Genomic DNA, 17029 nt, shown 5'->3' with positions numbered 1-17029 from the left:
GGTTGTGAAACTATACATCATGCTCCACCTGTAGACCCCCCAGCAGAGCCATCAGATCCTGGTTTTAAAACACCTGCAACAAAGGGCACAGTACTTTTCTATTAGTAAGTAATGAGAGGGGAAAATGTCAGCCAGCCTTTTCAATTCTCTATGAATATGTGTTTAAAGGAATAAAATATGATCTTTTTTTCTGTAAGTATACTCTCACTGAAAATGTTATTGCTGTCACTGATGCAACAAAGATAATTATAGATTGGGTGAGTTAGGTGTGGGGAGAGGGCCAGGAAGGGGTATGTGGTATTATGATCTGTTGAATGATGGGAATCATGGGTCATCTAATGCAAACCTACTGAATGATTGAGCTTTATAAACTCCTCAGGCTCGTATATGTCTTTCAATGAGCTGATGAGGGTACAATAGCCAAGTGTTAGATCATTTTCCTAAAGTTAACAAGGAGATCTCTGCTAGAACTGGGCCTTACATATTAGAACCTTTTATTTGAATATACTGATTTCTTTCTATGACACTTGGAATTATAAATACTTAAAAATGCAAGTCTTGGTTATGGATGAGTCCCACTTCCAAACTTCGGGCTCTGTCCATGGCTGGGTGGGGAGGTGGAGGATGGAAGTGGGCTTATCAGCCATTACGTTCTATCTAGCCAGCACCAGCAGCCCTGTGGTGGTGATAACGATGGACCTGGAGCCAGTGAGCTCTTCGGAAGAAGGAGAAGGGGTCACAGTCTTGGGAGCTGCTGCCATGCAGGCATTCAGGGATGTGGCATGGCAAAAGAGTAAGGAAAAAGGCTTTGAAAATGTAGAGCTTGGAGTCACCAGGACAGAGAAGAAAGTCCCAAGAAGAGTCATCCACTTTGTCAATGGTGAAACAATGGAAGAATACAGCACAGACGAAGATGATGTTGATGGTCTGGAAAAGAAAGATGGTTTGCCTACTGTTGATCTGAAAAAGCTTACCTGGGGCCGCTATTTATGCTTCCACATGCACCGTGCCACTACATCAACCCTCTTGGTATGTGACTTTCTTAGAAAGAAGATTGCATCTGTTTTTGGTGTGAGCAACCCAAGACACCAATACACCATTGATAAATGTTACCATATGAAGAAGGAGGAGGGAAAGGAAGAAGACAGGATGTCTGAAGAAGTAGAAAAACAATACCAACAGAATGAACTCCAGGCTGATTCCGCTGTTCAGACAGATCAACCAGAAACAGTGATATCCAGTTTATTCGTGAATCTCAATTTTGAAATGGAGGAAGATTGTGAAGTAATTACAGAAAACAAACAAAATTCAGTCTCTGTCCTTCCATAAAGTGAAATGACTCTCAAACTTCAAACCCTAAGGGGGTTTTTATACCAGGAATGTTCACATTCTCTAGTCAGTGGGACTTAATATGTTAGTTATTATCTGGAAAGGGGAAAATGTTTCTTTATTCTTAGGCTCTATCCAGCAAAAGTCAGATCTGAAATTTGGATATTTGTGTTATGCTTTTACTGTGTGTAAAATTAGTTCTTTGGTTTTAAAATGATTTTTATAAAAAAAATTAAGGACATTTTTACAACCCTAACTTCCAATTAAAAAGAATTACATTATCAAGCTTGTCTGTTATTTGTGTTTGTAAGAAAAAAAGTAGGGAAGTTGCTGATAAAGGCTAATCGAAGTTGATTTTCCTAATCTCAGATGAAAATGAGGATTTTCCCCCTATACATTTTATACTATATCTTTATATTTATGTATCTAACCATTAATTTTATAGGATGGTTCATTGAGTGTGTAGTAAAAGGAGCAAGTTAAAAACATTTTGAATTTTCTTTCCTCAAGAATAGCTTTATTTTATAGGAAAGGTGATTGAGTTCATAACACTAACTTTTAAGATGGGATTCTTTTTTTTTTTTTAATGCAGGTTACTTAATCTTGTTTTCTCTTTTCAGTAGTTACTCAAATTAAATAACTGACTTTGAACATAATGCTAAAAATACTAGTTATTGAATAAATTTATCAATGTACTTTTTTCAAGTGGTAATACCTAGTGATTATCCACGTGGCGTCCTGGTTATGAGCCAAATAGTTGCAGGGAGGGGGTATGGAATGGAGGGACAGGTGTGAAGACTTAATCCTTCAGAGCCTCACTGTTAATTAAATTTTGCACAAGGTGCCATGGTAGCATAATGAAGGTACTTGTCATTCACCATTTCAAAGTAACAACAGTAAAGTGGACAGTGTACCTGACTGAGGTTGGCCTTCTCTCTACTCACTGTGCTCTTAGCCAAGCTTACAAAAGTATAGTATAGAACTAATTTTGAAAATATTTCTAAATATGTGTTCAGAATCTTATGAGGTATCTGTATAGCTTTGATTTATAGCTAAGTCAGTAAAGAAGAACATGTGTCATATTTCAGATATCGCTGCTCTTAAAAGCCCCTTCACAAATATAGGGAATTTTTGGAAGTTAATAGTTGCTAATAGCCATCTAAACAGCATTAAGCTTTCAATCTTAAATATATCTATATAAAATACAAAAAACTGACAACATGGATACAGTGGGCCTATTATGGAAGTCTGTTACCAATTAAGTGGAATTTGGAGAATTTATGAAAGATGATTCTTTACTAGGAATCATTGGTTACATAGATTCATGGTGGGGTGATTCATGACATGTGATATAATCTTGGTTATGAGTGTAAACTCTACATACTTTAGTCTCTAAAGGATTTATCATCAGATTATGTAATTGATGTCCCTGTGAGTTAATGGTTTACAATAGCTCTACCGCATGCAAACCTGATGTCTTCCCTCTAGTTTGCTTTTAATTTCATTGGAGATAGTACCTTCCACTCAGATATGTGGCTGTCTAGTGGAGGCATGCATATCTAAAGTTCATCTGAATCTTCTCTCCCTGGAGGTACTGAAAGAAAACTAGGAATGTGGAGGATACTGGCCAGCAGTATCCATCTTGGCTGCGGATGCTCGTCGAAACATGCTAAAAACATACACAGAGACAACCAGGTCCTGTGGGGGAATAGGGACAGAAGGGACACTCCTCACATGGGGAGCGCCTTAGCCACCCTCTCTCCTGGAGGGCACCACTTGGCCACCCCCTCTCGTGGGGAGCACCCCGTGTCCATACCCAAGCAGATTTTTATTGAGAAAACAGACTGAGTTTGTGGATTCACAGTCTGGCAGAAAAGATCAAAAGAAGTAGGTGACTTACAAAGGTGCAGACAGAACCCCCGCTGTGATTCTGGGCAGAGATTGGGGTTTTATCTAACAGGGCTCAAAGGGCAGTTTCGGTTTCCTGTCTGTGCCTTTCAAATTCCAAGTTAATAACATCCTCCAGAAAACAGATCTCGCAGAATCTTGCATATTCTATGTCCCAGGCCTAATTACCCCGGGGGTCCACCATTTCTGGTCTGGGCTGTTTTGCCCCTGCAGGCCTGAGAAGGGCAGGAGACAGAGGCAGCCAGGAGACTTGGATTTCTCACATCCAAGAACAAAGACTCAGGCTTTGACAAAGCCAAAGGGGGTAGGGGTTGATGTCGATCACCCCGTTATTTCCACAGCCCCATGAGTCTTGTTCCTGTCATTCCTTCATGAACACGTCTGTCTTAAATTCATTCTCTATCCAAGAGAATTGTTACCCGTCATTGACTGCCATTCAAGCATGAAAAGGAATGAGGCATATGAACAGGCAGCGTTCATGCCAGGGAAATAAGTTTTGTCTCCTTCAGTGGCTCCTGGTTTGGAGGTCTTTCACTTAGCCTAAGTCACGGGGGGTTACAGCTTCCTGAGACCAGACAGGGCAGTCCCCAACATAGCAACTTATCTGATTATAGTAAAAAAAGGTAATGACTTATGAAGGTTTTATGTCTAATTTCATTTTATTTACTTGTCCAACAGTGGCCCATTTGTAATGTTTACATAGTTATACACTGTGCCTTAAACTTTTATATTTTAATTTACTCAAACTATAAAATTTCCCATAAATACAAAAAATAAAATAAAATAAACACAGGTCTTATAAACACTTCTAAAATAAATTGATGACTTAATCAAATAACATGCATTTATGGAAGATCTTATGAGCTCAGAAAATGACCACTCATTGTAAAGGGTAATAATGAAAATATTGATAATTTCCATTTATTGAGTATTCTATGCCATACATTTTATTAGGTGCTCTATGTATATTATGCCTTTTAGTTTTCAAAGCAAACCTATTATAAGACAATCCATATTTTACAGAAGAGAAAATTGAATCTCTGAGAGGGTTTCTCAGCACTAATGTTTTTAAAAACTATGTTCTTCACCAATAAGACATAGAAAGTTGTTAATTAAGAAATAAATGTCACAGAAAGCTGAGCCACAAGAGTTCAGCTGCAAGGTAGGGTCCTGGTTCCCTTTGCAGTGATTAACCTGCCTGGAGCAGTTTTTATAAAAATACTAGACCAAAAGCAACATCCAAATGTTAGCATTCCTGAGAAGAGATGGCTGGTTAGGGAAGAAAGGAATGCTTTACTTATTCAGATTAAAGCTAAATGGAAAACAAATAATGTCAAAAAACAATGTCAGACAACTGGCAATGAAATTGAAAGCTATTGGTGTAAAAAATTCTGTTCTAAAACTTCTTGACTTAGATTTACTTGGGCAAACAGAATGTGCTAAAACAAAGATAAGTATAATATATATTGTGTGCTAACCTTCCCTCCACCTTCTTTTTTCTGTCAGATAAAGAATGTACTTCATCTTGCTTTGAGAACCAAGTATAAGTGATAATTCATTTATTTTAAAGTGAACATTTTATTTGTCAATCATTTTTATTTTGCCAATGGTAAAATGGCATATTTAATCCATCCATGTTTTTCATAACTTTATGTTTAATTTTTACTGAGAGAATAATCTCAAGTAAATTTTACTTTTTTCTCAGTCTATCAAATTGAAACCTCAATGAATTCTTTATATTTCATTCTAAAAGAGATAATATAAATTATCTCTTAATGTGTATGACTTTGAAACAATTGAATGAGAAGTATCTTTAACAGTAATATAAGAGTATGACAATCTGTATTATATATATTTCAAGGGCATCAGTCATGTTCTTCAGTTTACATTTTATTATCCCTATCAGAGACAAGGTTGATTCCACTATGATTTTACTGGTACCCTATGACAGTCTTCTCTGGTTACATTATGAATCTGGAGATTGCAGTTGCTTTGAGATGACCATGGTCATCACAATGGTTTTCCCCTCTTAGTCCACAGACTGATGTTCAATGCAGACCTTTGTTCTCTTTGACTTAGTTCCCAGCAATGGCTTTATTCCCAGTGGTGGTGTTTCTGACTGCTGTGCTGCTTCCATCCTTACCTGCAGAAAAAAAGGTAACTTGGAGTGGAAAATCTTCCCAGAGCTATTCAAGCAACTTTGTGGGATGGCAAGGCACTTGGGGAGTAGAAAAGGGAAAGAGTGTCTGGCATATCACAAAGTACTCACTGGTTGCTCAGAGTATTTATCATCATTATCTAGATGAAAATTTAAGGCTGTGCTGTGAAATGCGGAGCTATTGTCACATGTGGCTATTGACAGCTGAAATGTGGTTTGTCCAAAATAAGATGTACTGTAAGTGTAATATACATACCAGATTTCAAAGATTTCATACAAAAAAGAAGAGGTAAATATCACATTAATTGTTTTTATATTAAGTACATGATGCAATAGTGTTTTAGATCATTGTAAATTTCAGCCATTCAGTTGTGTAACCCTCATGGAACAACACCCACATTTTCCTCTACCTTCAGACTCAAAGCCCCACACTCTCACACACAAGGACAAACCAGAAAATAGCAACACCTGATTTAATACTTTAATTACACTTCTGTTAATAAAATAAAAAAGTCAGCAATAGTCTATTAATTGGATGGTTTTGCTTCCTCCAAATGCATCAGAGATTGTTTAATATTGCAAAGCTGTCTTTTGACTGACTTCATATAAGCTAACCACAATAGGTAGAATGAATTTTCTAGAATTTTGAATACACTTCCACGGAGCCTAAACATTCTTTCCCTAAAATATTCTAAATGCATTCTGTCTCTAAATACAGATAACCATGTCAAGTCACATTTCCCTCAAAGTTGGGATGAACCTTGAGCCACACCCTTAGCCCCCTGATGCAGCCTGATCCAATGTAAATGAATATATCTTAATGTTCCTATTGTGCACCTTTGTGATTTTAAATATTATCACTTGTATATCATATTGAGTTCCCTTGAAGTCAGAAATGGGCATTTTTGGCCTTAAAGGATTTTTAAAAATTGTCATGTCATGAATTACATTTTATTCTCAAAGCTTCAAATTCCTCCTTTGCTATTTGTCATAGCTTTGGCTAAGATTCACTGGCAATGCTTTGCAACTAATGTGGTTTAAACTGAACACTTTCTAAAGTGACCCTTGCTTCTTTGAATTAATTATTCAATATTATATGTTTAAAAATTTCAAATATGTCATTTTAAAAAAATTCTAATTTTATTTCCTTTTAGGATCCAGCCTTTTCTTCTTTGTTAACCTCTCAAGCGCAAATACAAAGAGAAATTGTAAATAAACACAATGAATTAAGGAAATCAGTCTCTCCACCTGCCAGCAACATGCTCAAGATGGTAAGAGGCAGTAATATAAGGAAAGTGGTAGGGACAAGTGGTGAGATCAGGAAGCTGGTAACTGGTGTTCGCTACCAGCTTTGTGCCTTACAACATTCTGCTTCTGTTTTGCTATTTCATCTGAGCTGTGCTATGGGCAGAAAAGAAATTCTTAATTTTATTTTATACTAGTTAAATAACTCATCAAAATTGGGCTATAAAGTTTGGAAGGCAGAATTAGAGGTCGAATCTTCAGGCATCAAATGTGAAGCTGTTACTTTTTTTCTTTGCTATTTTTCCTAGCTTAAAATAAATCCTGTTTCTTTCAAGATCAGTGCCATTTAGGGTAAATAGTCCACTTTCCAAGGGGTAGTCCCCGAAAGCTAAATATCTCCTGTATGAAATCAATAGGCTACAAATGGTGTTGGGAATAATCTAGGCCAGTTTATTACTACTATTGAAATGTAGTTATAATTATAATACTTTACATGTTGGTCACTATTTAGAATAGCACCATTACTGAAAATCCTGACCTGTGGCTGTTGTGTGATCATAGTCAGATATTATTGTGTTAGACTTTTGATGGACACGCTACCTATAGGCTGCTCTTGTGGGAAACTGGCACTGGGGCAGATAAAGACACACCAAACAAAGGATATTTTAAGACCTAAGACCAGTGACAAATAAATTATATATCTACAGAAGTGTTTTTTTTTAAATCCTCCTGGGAGGGCATGCTTACTGATTTTAGACAGAGAGGAAGGGAGAGAAAGTGAAAGAGAAACATTGATATGAGAGAGGTACATCAATCGGTTGCCTCTTGTACACACACACCCTGAGCAGGGGGCAAACCCTCAACCTTTCTGCTTATGGTGGGATGCTACAACCAACTGATCCACACCAGCCAGGGCTCTACAGAAGTATTGAGGTAGTACAGGTTAATCTACCAATCAGATTATAATGCATATGCTTTTTTGGAGTTGAATACTTAAGTGTATTTTTTTTTCTTATAATGCTTAGGAATGGAGCACAGAAGCAACAGCAAATGCCCAAAAATGGGCAAACAAGTGCACTTTACAACACAGTAATGCAGAGGACCGAAAAACCAGTATGTACATTAGTAGCCATTTGTTGAATAAATGAAGAAATAAAATAGCAGTGGACAAATAAAATAGAAAGGACCATACCAGGGTCTTGCATTAAGACTTGAATAAATGTTGCTTCTATTTGTCTTTTTGAAATCAAAGTACCTGTATATAGAAAATGTGATAAGTACCATTTTGTGCTTACAGATGGTTCATGTTATGCAAATAATTTCTCAGTCATTTGTTCCTTTCAACCAGCTCAGGAATAAATAGGTCATGCATCACCATTTTTTAAATTTTAAAGATTAGAAAACTAGGACTTGACAGGAATGACTTACCTAAGAACACAACCTGAAGTAGTGACATATATTGGAAACTTAAACAGGCTCTCTGATTTCTAATCCACTGCCCTTTTATGATATTGTGTAGCTACTTGGCACTCTGAAATCTATTAATTTCATATTCATAAAATATATTTAATTATGTGGAACTGTTCCTGATTTTTTCTTTAAAAAATACTAAACTTTTAAAAAGCAGGATAAGTATTTGGGATATGTTCAATAATTTCAAATTTTTAATAGCAGAAAGTCAAGTATTTTATATGACTTTGTGCCTATAATGCATAGTGTAATATATTAGATTCAAAAAGCACAGAAGACATACCTTATAAAACATAAAAATACTGAAAGGGAAAACACTTGTATGCATAAACCTTACATGCAATATTTATTTACATTATCAAACATTATAATGCACAATATCAAGCATAATATCACTATGTATAGGCAAGCTCAGTTTGAAAGTAGTGAATAATTTACTTGTAATTTCAGTAGAACTGTTATTGTTTGTATTGTTGTTGCTCACATTATAATGAAATTATGAAGAGTTTCAGTACAAGATTGAAAACCAAATGGTCTTAAAGTTCCAAGTCTATGGTTAGAGTCTTAATTTCTCTCCTCCACTGTTAAAGAATATATCTAAGAATATTTTATACTCTAAGTGGCATGTAAAGATTAAATTTCTAGCCACCAAATGATAAACATTAAATGAGAGCTTGAAAAGATAGGGAAAACTTTCTGGGCTGCAAGAAACTTCTTTATTTTTCTAATTAATTTTATTATTTAAGAACAATTAACATGAGATCTACCCTTTAAACAACTTTAAGTGTACCATACACCATTGTTGTATTGCTGTACAACATTGTACAGCAATGTTGTACAATGGTACAAAGGTACAATGCTGTACACTTTTTCATCATTCATAACTCGGGCTTCATGCCCATGGATTGGGAACTCCCCACTTCCCCCTCCTACCAGCCCCATCAACCACCATTCCACTCTTTGACTCTATCAATTTGAGAATTTTAGTAGTTTCATGTAAGTAAAGGCATTCAGTAGTCATCTTTCCATGGCTCATTTCACTTGTCCTCAGGTTCATCCATGTTGTCGCATGTTGCAGAATGTCCTCCTTTTTAAAGGATGAATAGTGTTCCATTTTATACACACGCACGTGTGTGTGTACTGCATTTTCTTTATACATTTATCTGTCAGTGGACATTTGGTTGTTTCCACATCTTGGCTATCGTGAATGGTGCTTCAATAAGCATCACTTTGATCCTCACCATCACTTGTCTTTAAAAAAAATAGACATTCTGATAGGAATAAGGTAATATCTCATTGTGGATGTGGTTTACATTTCTCTGATGATTAATAGTGTTGAGCACATTTTCATACACCTGTTTGGCCATTTTTGCATCACCTTTGAAGAAATGTTTATTCTAGTCCATTGTGGTCAGTCTGAGAAACAATCCTTAGTTTCTCAGGCAGCCCCCAGAAATGATAGATCCTTGGATGTTCCATTCAATTTTTTCCCTCCCAAGGTAAAGGCTAAGAGCTGAGATTTTTTTGCCTGTTCACTTTGTGCTGGACCAGAAAGAGAAACTGTGGCTATTGCCAGCCAAACCCCTGCCTCTGTTTTCAATAGCCCTGGGCAGCTAGATTATGGTAGGTTTTGTTAGCATTTCCAAATAGGCAAGTCAGAAAGCAGTCCTTCAGACAGGCTCTGGAAATTCGAGACATTGCATGTCCAGACAAACTCTTTTATTCCTGTGGGGAGGAGCAAGCAGCTGTGGTTTTTGTCTGCTTGCCATGTGCTGAACTGGGAAGAGGATCTATGGCATCTACCAAACCTTCTCTCTTCTTCCCCAGAGAGAAAGACTGTGCTAACCCCATCAAACATCTAAGAATGGAAAGACAGATGCCAGTTCTTTGGGTAGCCTTGGCAAAATTGGAACATTAAATGCACTGATCAACACTATGCCTCCCATAGAAGAAGCCGAGAGCTAAGATTTTTTATTTTCTTGCTCTGTACTGAGCTAAAGGGACAATTATGGTGTCTCCAAGTCCAAGCCACCACATTGATTATCCTTCAGGTGACTAGCCTGAACCTGACACTCAGGGCTCCAAGACAACCAAAACAGAAGCCAGCCCTCTGGGAAGTCCCCTCGGAAAAGTTGGGATGTGGGACACATAAACCAAATTGTTGCCTCCCCTGGGAGAAGCTGGAAGATGGGAGGGTATCTCCCTGTGCTCAGAGTAGAGCTTCTAGCAAGTGTTCCATTCCAATCTCCCTACAGGCTTCATTGAGTCTGGCTTCATATTCTACTATATATAGGAGCTTTTCAATTAGCTTTGGGGTTTCTCACAAGGGCAATTCATTCATGAACTGTTGTTGGATCAGTGTGTTGAAGGCAAGAAAGTCCAGGCTTCCTATTTCATCAATCTTGCTGATGTCATCCTCGGCAAGGTCTTTCTTGCCTTACTCTCTGAGGGGGACTTGACCTTGTGACATTCTTATTTACTGATAAGGGAAGATACAGAGTTTTGAAAACTGCCAATCCTCCTGCTGTCAGTTGCTTTTTGTTTGGGGTCTTAAAGACTGCCCATAGAGCTTTTACCTTTGAGTTTGACACAAAATCATAATCATAAACATTTGTTTAGGGTTCTGTATGTGAAAAATCTCTGGTAAGGGTGGTCATGAGGAGGAAAGAAAGATTAAAAGTTGGTTGTTGCCTTTTACAAGCTCATAATACAAAGCTAAGAGTACACGAGCCATTGCACACATGAAGCATTTAGCACGAGAAAGAATGCATTTTTGACAATCAGAGGAAGGGAAGAAGAATGAGGTCTTCTCAACCTATTCAAGTTTTGTATGTTAAGGTCAGCTTCACTGTGATAGGCAGACCTGTGTTCTATACAGCATTCCAGCTGATAATTTAACCACCTTTTTATGTATTAATTTTAGTGAACATTAGCAAGTATGGGCACCATAGAAGGCAACACCCTGGTGTTCCTATAGTGGATTTCTTTTGCCATTGCAGCTATATCACTTTCTTCATGATCTATTCCTTCATAGGTACAAAATGTGGTGAGAATCTCTTCATGTCTACTGACCCTACTGCCTGGTCCAATGCAATCCAAAACTGGTATGATGAGAGCCAAAATTTTGTCTACGGTGTAGGACCAAAGAGTTCCAGTGCAGTTGTTGGACATTATACCCAGGTAAAGGGAGCAAATGAAAATACTTCTGCCACAAATGCTCTAATATAGAAAGCTTCTCTAATTTACGACTATCTCCAGTGTTTAATTTGGGGGAATGGGCCTGAATAGGTAGAATATAGTCCTGGTGCTGGGCTGGCACTTTATCTAGAGCTGTCATTTTTTTCCCATGACCTGCAAAACTCTTGGTCGGGAAGTGCACTCTGTATTTCTGCAACATGATATATCAATAAAGCACTAAATTTACATAAAAACTTAATATTTTTAAAGTGTGATTTTGTTATAATAATTTAAATATTTCTATGAAATACATGGTTATAAGCTATAGTAGTAATATTTTTTCTAACTTTTATTTGGTATTTGTTCTTTAATATTTTCTCTCTTTTTTTTACTGCATTCTCTATATACTCTTTTATGGTTTTGTAGGTTGTTTGGTACTCATCTTACCGTGTTGGATGTGGAGTTGCCTTTTGTCCCAATCAAGACAGTCTAAAATACTACTATGTCTGCCAGTATTGTCCTGCGTGAGTATACACTTTAGAGTTTAAATCAATAATTTCATCTGCAATTTAATATTTTTAAATTCTCATACATTAAACAAACAGGAATAAAAATATGTTCCAGTGAATGGTAGGAATGAATCTTTGGAAATGCTTTTTTAAGGTGAGATACATTCAACTTATCAAAGAAGAGACCAAGTTCTCAGGTCCAAGTATAAAATCTGAAGCTCTCTTTCCTCAGTTATAAAATGATGTCTTTTCTCTCAACTGCCTTTCCCTAGAGCTGAAGGTTATTCCATGAGTGTGTGGAATGTGCATTTCTCTAGATTTGGTATCATCAGTTCTTATTAATTTCACATTCTAAGAGGGTGGAAACTTGATGATTAAGCAAGGGGTGATAGTGCAGGGATCACAAATTGTGATTTCTGCCTTCTCTGCTAACATGTTTCCACTTGTGTTTATTGAAAGGCCACTTACATTTTTACCATCAAAAATGATTTAGTTTTTTGAGTTTCAAAGATTTTCTAAGAAATTTTTAATATATTTTAGAGTCCAGAAAAAGTTAACATCATCTTTGTTTCTCAGCAGTTTTCACACACATACACAATACGTTCATAACAAACCATCCCATACTGTCTTGATTTATAGCAGGAAACATGCTATTTCATCAAGCAATATGTTTGAAATCATCCACAATAATCCCTGTGAATATTTTCAAGGCCTGATTTCAATGTATCTGTTAGCCCTGATTTCTTTTAATGTTTGTAATTCCTTATGACTAGAGGCAGGGGGACCCCCAAAACCACATTTCCCATGGGATTAATTTTGAGACTGTAGACAACCCGGGGATGTGGATCTCCCACTGGAGATGTGTGGCCTTCAGACCCATTTGCCCACAAGCATCTATTAAGTCTTACAAAAAAGAAATGAAAAGTCCGAGGAGAATGCATTCAAACTCACTGCCTGCCTGTGAGAGGGAAGGTATCTGAAGTGAGGGGTGGAGTGAATAATGAAGGAAAGCAGAGGTGACAGAACTTCCAGAACACTTTTATGTCTATTTTACAACTTTCCAAGGGCTCACACACATGTAGTTCTATTCTGTGCAGGGAGACTGAGATTCAGGTGCATTCTTGGCCCATTTAACACTATGGGGATTAGGACTCCCACATATTTTCAAATAAATTAACTGGACAATGAGATAATGATCATCAGAGAGTTACAAGTTAGTCTCTGTAAGGTGATTGCACCTTGGATATCGATGTTTATAAAATCTTTTAAAAACTAATGTTACTTTGTGTTAAACATAAAAACCACACACAGCCTCTAGAAACTTACACATTTCCCCAACTCTCCCCTCCTCACAAACACAAACACAAACACCACTAACTACTTAAATATCATTTCCCCTGTGTAGAAGATAAAAAATGTATATACTTGAGCTTTACTGTCCCTAATTCATATAAGAAAAATTATGGTATTTTATCATTTTTCAACTATAAATGATACTGTAACATTGAGTATTCTTTTTCGTACTGCAACCCCCAACCCCCCGGGAGTTTCTCCTGACTGTCTAGGAGATATGTCCTTCCCCTCACCAGCACATCGGCTGCACTGCCTTACCAATTCGACCAAGTCTATTGGGAGATGAAGAGAGTATTAAAATATACTCTGAAAAATTTAGATTGTAGTCATCCCAATTTAGTTGTCCAACCTGAAGAATAATGGTCAAGGAGATGAGTCAGTGTGTGAAGCATTTTCTTAATCTGGAGTTTATCTGAATTACACACTGGGAATTATATTTTTTTCACTTTTGTTAACATATCTAAATATATTTAATAATTGCATATTTTGTGACTGATGTTACCCTTGGAGTATAAACTAAACAGCAAAGTGAAAAATATTTGACATTATGTATTTTAAATTTCAGTGGTAATAACGTAAGTAAAAAGAACACCCCTTACCAACAAGGAACACCCTGTGCCAGTTGCCCTGGTAACTGTGACAACGGACTGTGCAGTAAGTTTAAAGTCATTAACCTGCTATGATAATAAAATGTTCATGTTTTATTTTCTTTTTGTGGATTAGCAAATTTCATAAAGCTACCATTTATGTAATGTCTTTATGCAAAAGACAGAAAGATTCCTCAACAGGATATATAAGTAAACATTTTATACATTTTACTAACCTACATATTTTTGTAATAGAAAGAATATTACCATATCTAACATAATGAAACATCTACCATCAATGACTTTTATGGCTATGCAGAGCTCATTAACTACATATTTCTGGTAACTAGCTCATTTCATCGAAGTATCATTACACTACAGGTGGTAATTTGAAAGAATGAAAATGTATAAATCTATGGATGTGAGATGACTGGCTCAGTCTAGACAGGCACACTAAATATTAAGTTTCTTTTTTTAAGAGATATTATTTATTTATTTATTTGTAGAGAGAGGGGAAGGGAGGGAGAAAGAGAGGGAGAGAAATATCAATGTGTGGTTGCCTCTCATACACCCCCTACTGGGGACCTGCCCTCCTGCAACTCAGGGATGTGCCCTGACTGAGAATCGGACTGGGGACCTTTAAGATTACAGATGGGGCCCTGGCTGGTATGGCTCAGTGGATTGAGTGCCGGCCTGTGAATCAAAGGGTCACCGGTTTGATTCCTAGTCAGGGCACATGCCTGGGTTGCAGGCCAGGTCCCCAGTAAGGGGCATGCGAGAGGCAACCACACATTGATATTTCTCTCCCTCTCTTTCTCCCTTCCTTCCTCCATCTCTAAAAATAAATAAGATCTTTAAAAAAAAAGATTACAGATGGGTGTGCAACCCACTTAGCCACACCAGCCAGGGCAAATATTGTTTCTTTTGTGCTAATGTGTTCATCATGCTGATTACCACATTTGTATAGTATAATAGCAATCATAGTGTTTGACTTAATAAATGGTCACTGACCCTAAATAAGTAGTTTTGTGCACTTCTTAATGACAAAATCCAATGCACATATAATATTGGTTCATAGAACTCACAAACACATTGTTGCAAAAGGAGAGAATAAAATGCCATATATCATTTCTAAAGTTGTCATAAATAGAAGTAAAAAGTGTTGGCCTTTTATAGTTGGAATACTTTCATTAAAATTATGAACAATAGATTTAACTTACTCACTGAGAGTTTTACCTTTCAAGTACATTCACTTTAAGTTAGCATTCTGACTGAATTATATAGCTATAATTCAGATATTGATGATATCAAAGCTATAAATCAAATTTTAAAAAGCTGAATCTTTATATCTTGACTGAATGCCATTTGCTAAGGAGATTGGAATTACTCTGTTAGCAATAAGCAATTAACTGAAAGATTTTAAATCAAAGAGTGACAAGGTCAGAATGACATTTCATAAAAAACTTTCTAGCAATAGTATGTAGAAACAATTGGATGGAAGCCAGCTAGAAAACTGTTAAAAAAACATGGGTTTAAAAAAGTGGATGTCTTTACTGTGTTAATGGCAAAATAAATAAAGAAGAATGGACAGGCCCGAGAGCCCAGAAGAATAGCCAGTGTTGGTTATCTGTGCTGGTTGAATGTCAGTCAGAAGTAGAAAAGGAGATCAGATGGATTCATTTCTGGGCCTAAATCACTGAGTAGTCAGAGAGCCATTCCACTGAGATTGTGGGAGGGATGTAGGAAGACAAAAGCCAAGAATCATCAGCCTTGTGGGTAGTATGATGAGTTTATTTTGGAATTTGTTGAGTTTGGGGTCCCACGGGAACATTCAAGAAGAAATACCAGAAGGAAAGGGGGCATATTATCACTGTTTTACATCTTAATCTTCCTACAAAAATCACTTTCTCCAGAAAGGAAAGCATTAGAATCTGAAGCCATGCTGTTCAATAGCATAAAAGGATGGAAATGATTAAGGAAATACATTTTAAATTTTATTTAATTTATAATAATTTAATTGAAATAGCTACATATGGCTAGTGGCTCCCATATTAGACTCTGCAGGTATACAGAGATTTACTTATATTGATCTTAGTTTCTTTGAAAAGGGGGAAAAGTAGGTCACTTAATTTTAGAGACGTGTTGCCAAATTCAAAATTTTAAGTGATGGATTAAACAGTGAGCTCAACTAAAGCACCTTATTATGTCCCTCAAGAAGTGAAAAGCCTATCATAGTGTAAGAGACACTGACATACTTGTCCAACCCTACCCCCTATGCATTTTGAATGTATAACTTGTTTTGCTGCCACTAAGGAAAATAATAATGTAGCTAATCTGTTTTTCTTACAGCCAATAGTTGCCAGTATGAAGATCTCCTCAGCAACTGCGATTCTTTGAAGAAAACAGCTGGATGTGGACATGAATTGCTCAAGGAAAAGTGCAAGGCCACTTGCCAGTGTGAGAACAAAATTTACTGAAATACTCAACGTACGATGTGCAAGACTAAGTGGAGGAGGGCTGCATCATTTAGTTGACACATCCCAGAGGGGAAATTGTAGGCATGTTAGTTACAAATTTGACTCCAAAAGGTAATGGATCTTTTTTTCTTAGATCTTCACAGAAAGCTCTTTCACACATGGATTTACAAAAGCAGCATAGTCTATAATGGCAACTTTGGACTTTGAGATAAACTTGGTACTTTAAACATAATGAATCAAATCAAGTTGAAGATTTTTAAAGTTTTATAACCACAGGATTTAGATCACTAGAGTTTTGGACTAAAACGAAGAATCATGTTTCCTGAAACAACTTAAAAAAAAAACCAGTAACATCATTGTCTTTCCTACTACATGATTTTTAAATGTATTGTATAAAGAATGAGTTCAAAGAGTAACATCTACCTTTGTCTTATGGCCTCCTTTTTAAACAAAAATAATAAAGAACATATTAAGCAAACACATAGATGTGATTCTTTATTTAGATATGATTCTTGTACAATATTTTATAAAATTCATAATTGTTCCAGCTGGACTTAGCCAAGATCAATGTTATATAGATTAAAATTTCCAAAATATTTGCCTATAAAATTAAACTTTAGCAAACAAAAAAAGAATCAGCCTATTATTACTTCTTTTTTGTTTGTTTATTTTTTTTTGATATTCTAATATCCTCTCTATTGGTTTAGTTGATAAATTTTAAAAAGAAAGTATTGCCCCGTCTGGAGTGGCTCAGTTGGTTGGAGTGTGATATTGTACACCAAAATGTTGAGGGTTCCATTCCAGTCAGGGCAAATA

General features: G+C 36.4%; 2 protein-coding genes across 2 annotated transcripts; both read left to right on the top strand.

Moving 5' to 3' along the window:
* LOC114494825 (protein FAM177A1-like) lies at window positions 1–2097 on the top strand. Its single transcript, XM_036024217.1, has 2 exons — window positions 1–104; window positions 662–2097. Exon 2 carries the CDS (start codon window positions 694–696, stop codon window positions 1327–1329), a length of 636 nt encoding a protein of 211 aa, XP_035880110.1. The 5' UTR covers window positions 1–104; window positions 662–693; the 3' UTR covers window positions 1330–2097.
* On the top strand, window positions 1–16662 carry CRISP2 (cysteine rich secretory protein 2). The gene is made up of 8 exons (XM_028510121.2): window positions 1–104; window positions 5317–5394; window positions 6550–6666; window positions 7666–7753; window positions 11145–11290; window positions 11714–11811; window positions 13715–13803; window positions 16086–16662. Exons 2-8 carry the CDS (start codon window positions 5326–5328, stop codon window positions 16211–16213), a joined length of 735 nt encoding a protein of 244 aa, XP_028365922.1. The 5' UTR covers window positions 1–104; window positions 5317–5325; the 3' UTR covers window positions 16214–16662.
* Window positions 16663–17029: the final 367 nt, after the last annotated feature.

The sequence above is a fragment of the Phyllostomus discolor genome, chromosome 4 (genome assembly GCF_004126475.2).
Source record: "Phyllostomus discolor isolate MPI-MPIP mPhyDis1 chromosome 4, mPhyDis1.pri.v3, whole genome shotgun sequence".
NCBI lineage: Eukaryota > Metazoa > Chordata > Mammalia > Chiroptera > Phyllostomidae > Phyllostomus > Phyllostomus discolor.
The sequence above is the reverse complement of the archived record's forward strand: the minus strand, read 5'-3'. Positions and strand labels throughout refer to the sequence as shown.

Excerpts from the sequence above, each read along its gene's own strand:
- CRISP2 (XM_028510121.2), top strand. The coding sequence starts at position 5,326 with ATGGCTTTATTCCCAGTGGTGGTGTTTCTGACTGCTGTGCTGCTTCCA. Across the intron at positions 6,667-7,665 it reads CCAGCAACATGCTCAAGATG|GAATGGAGCACAGAAGCAAC; the intron begins GTAAGAGGCAGT and ends TATAATGCTTAG. Across the intron at positions 7,754-11,144 it reads TGCAGAGGACCGAAAAACCA|GTACAAAATGTGGTGAGAAT; the intron begins GTATGTACATTA and ends ATTCCTTCATAG.
- LOC114494825 (XM_036024217.1), top strand. The coding sequence starts at position 694 with ATGGACCTGGAGCCAGTGAGCTCTTCGGAAGAAGGAGAAGGGGTCACA.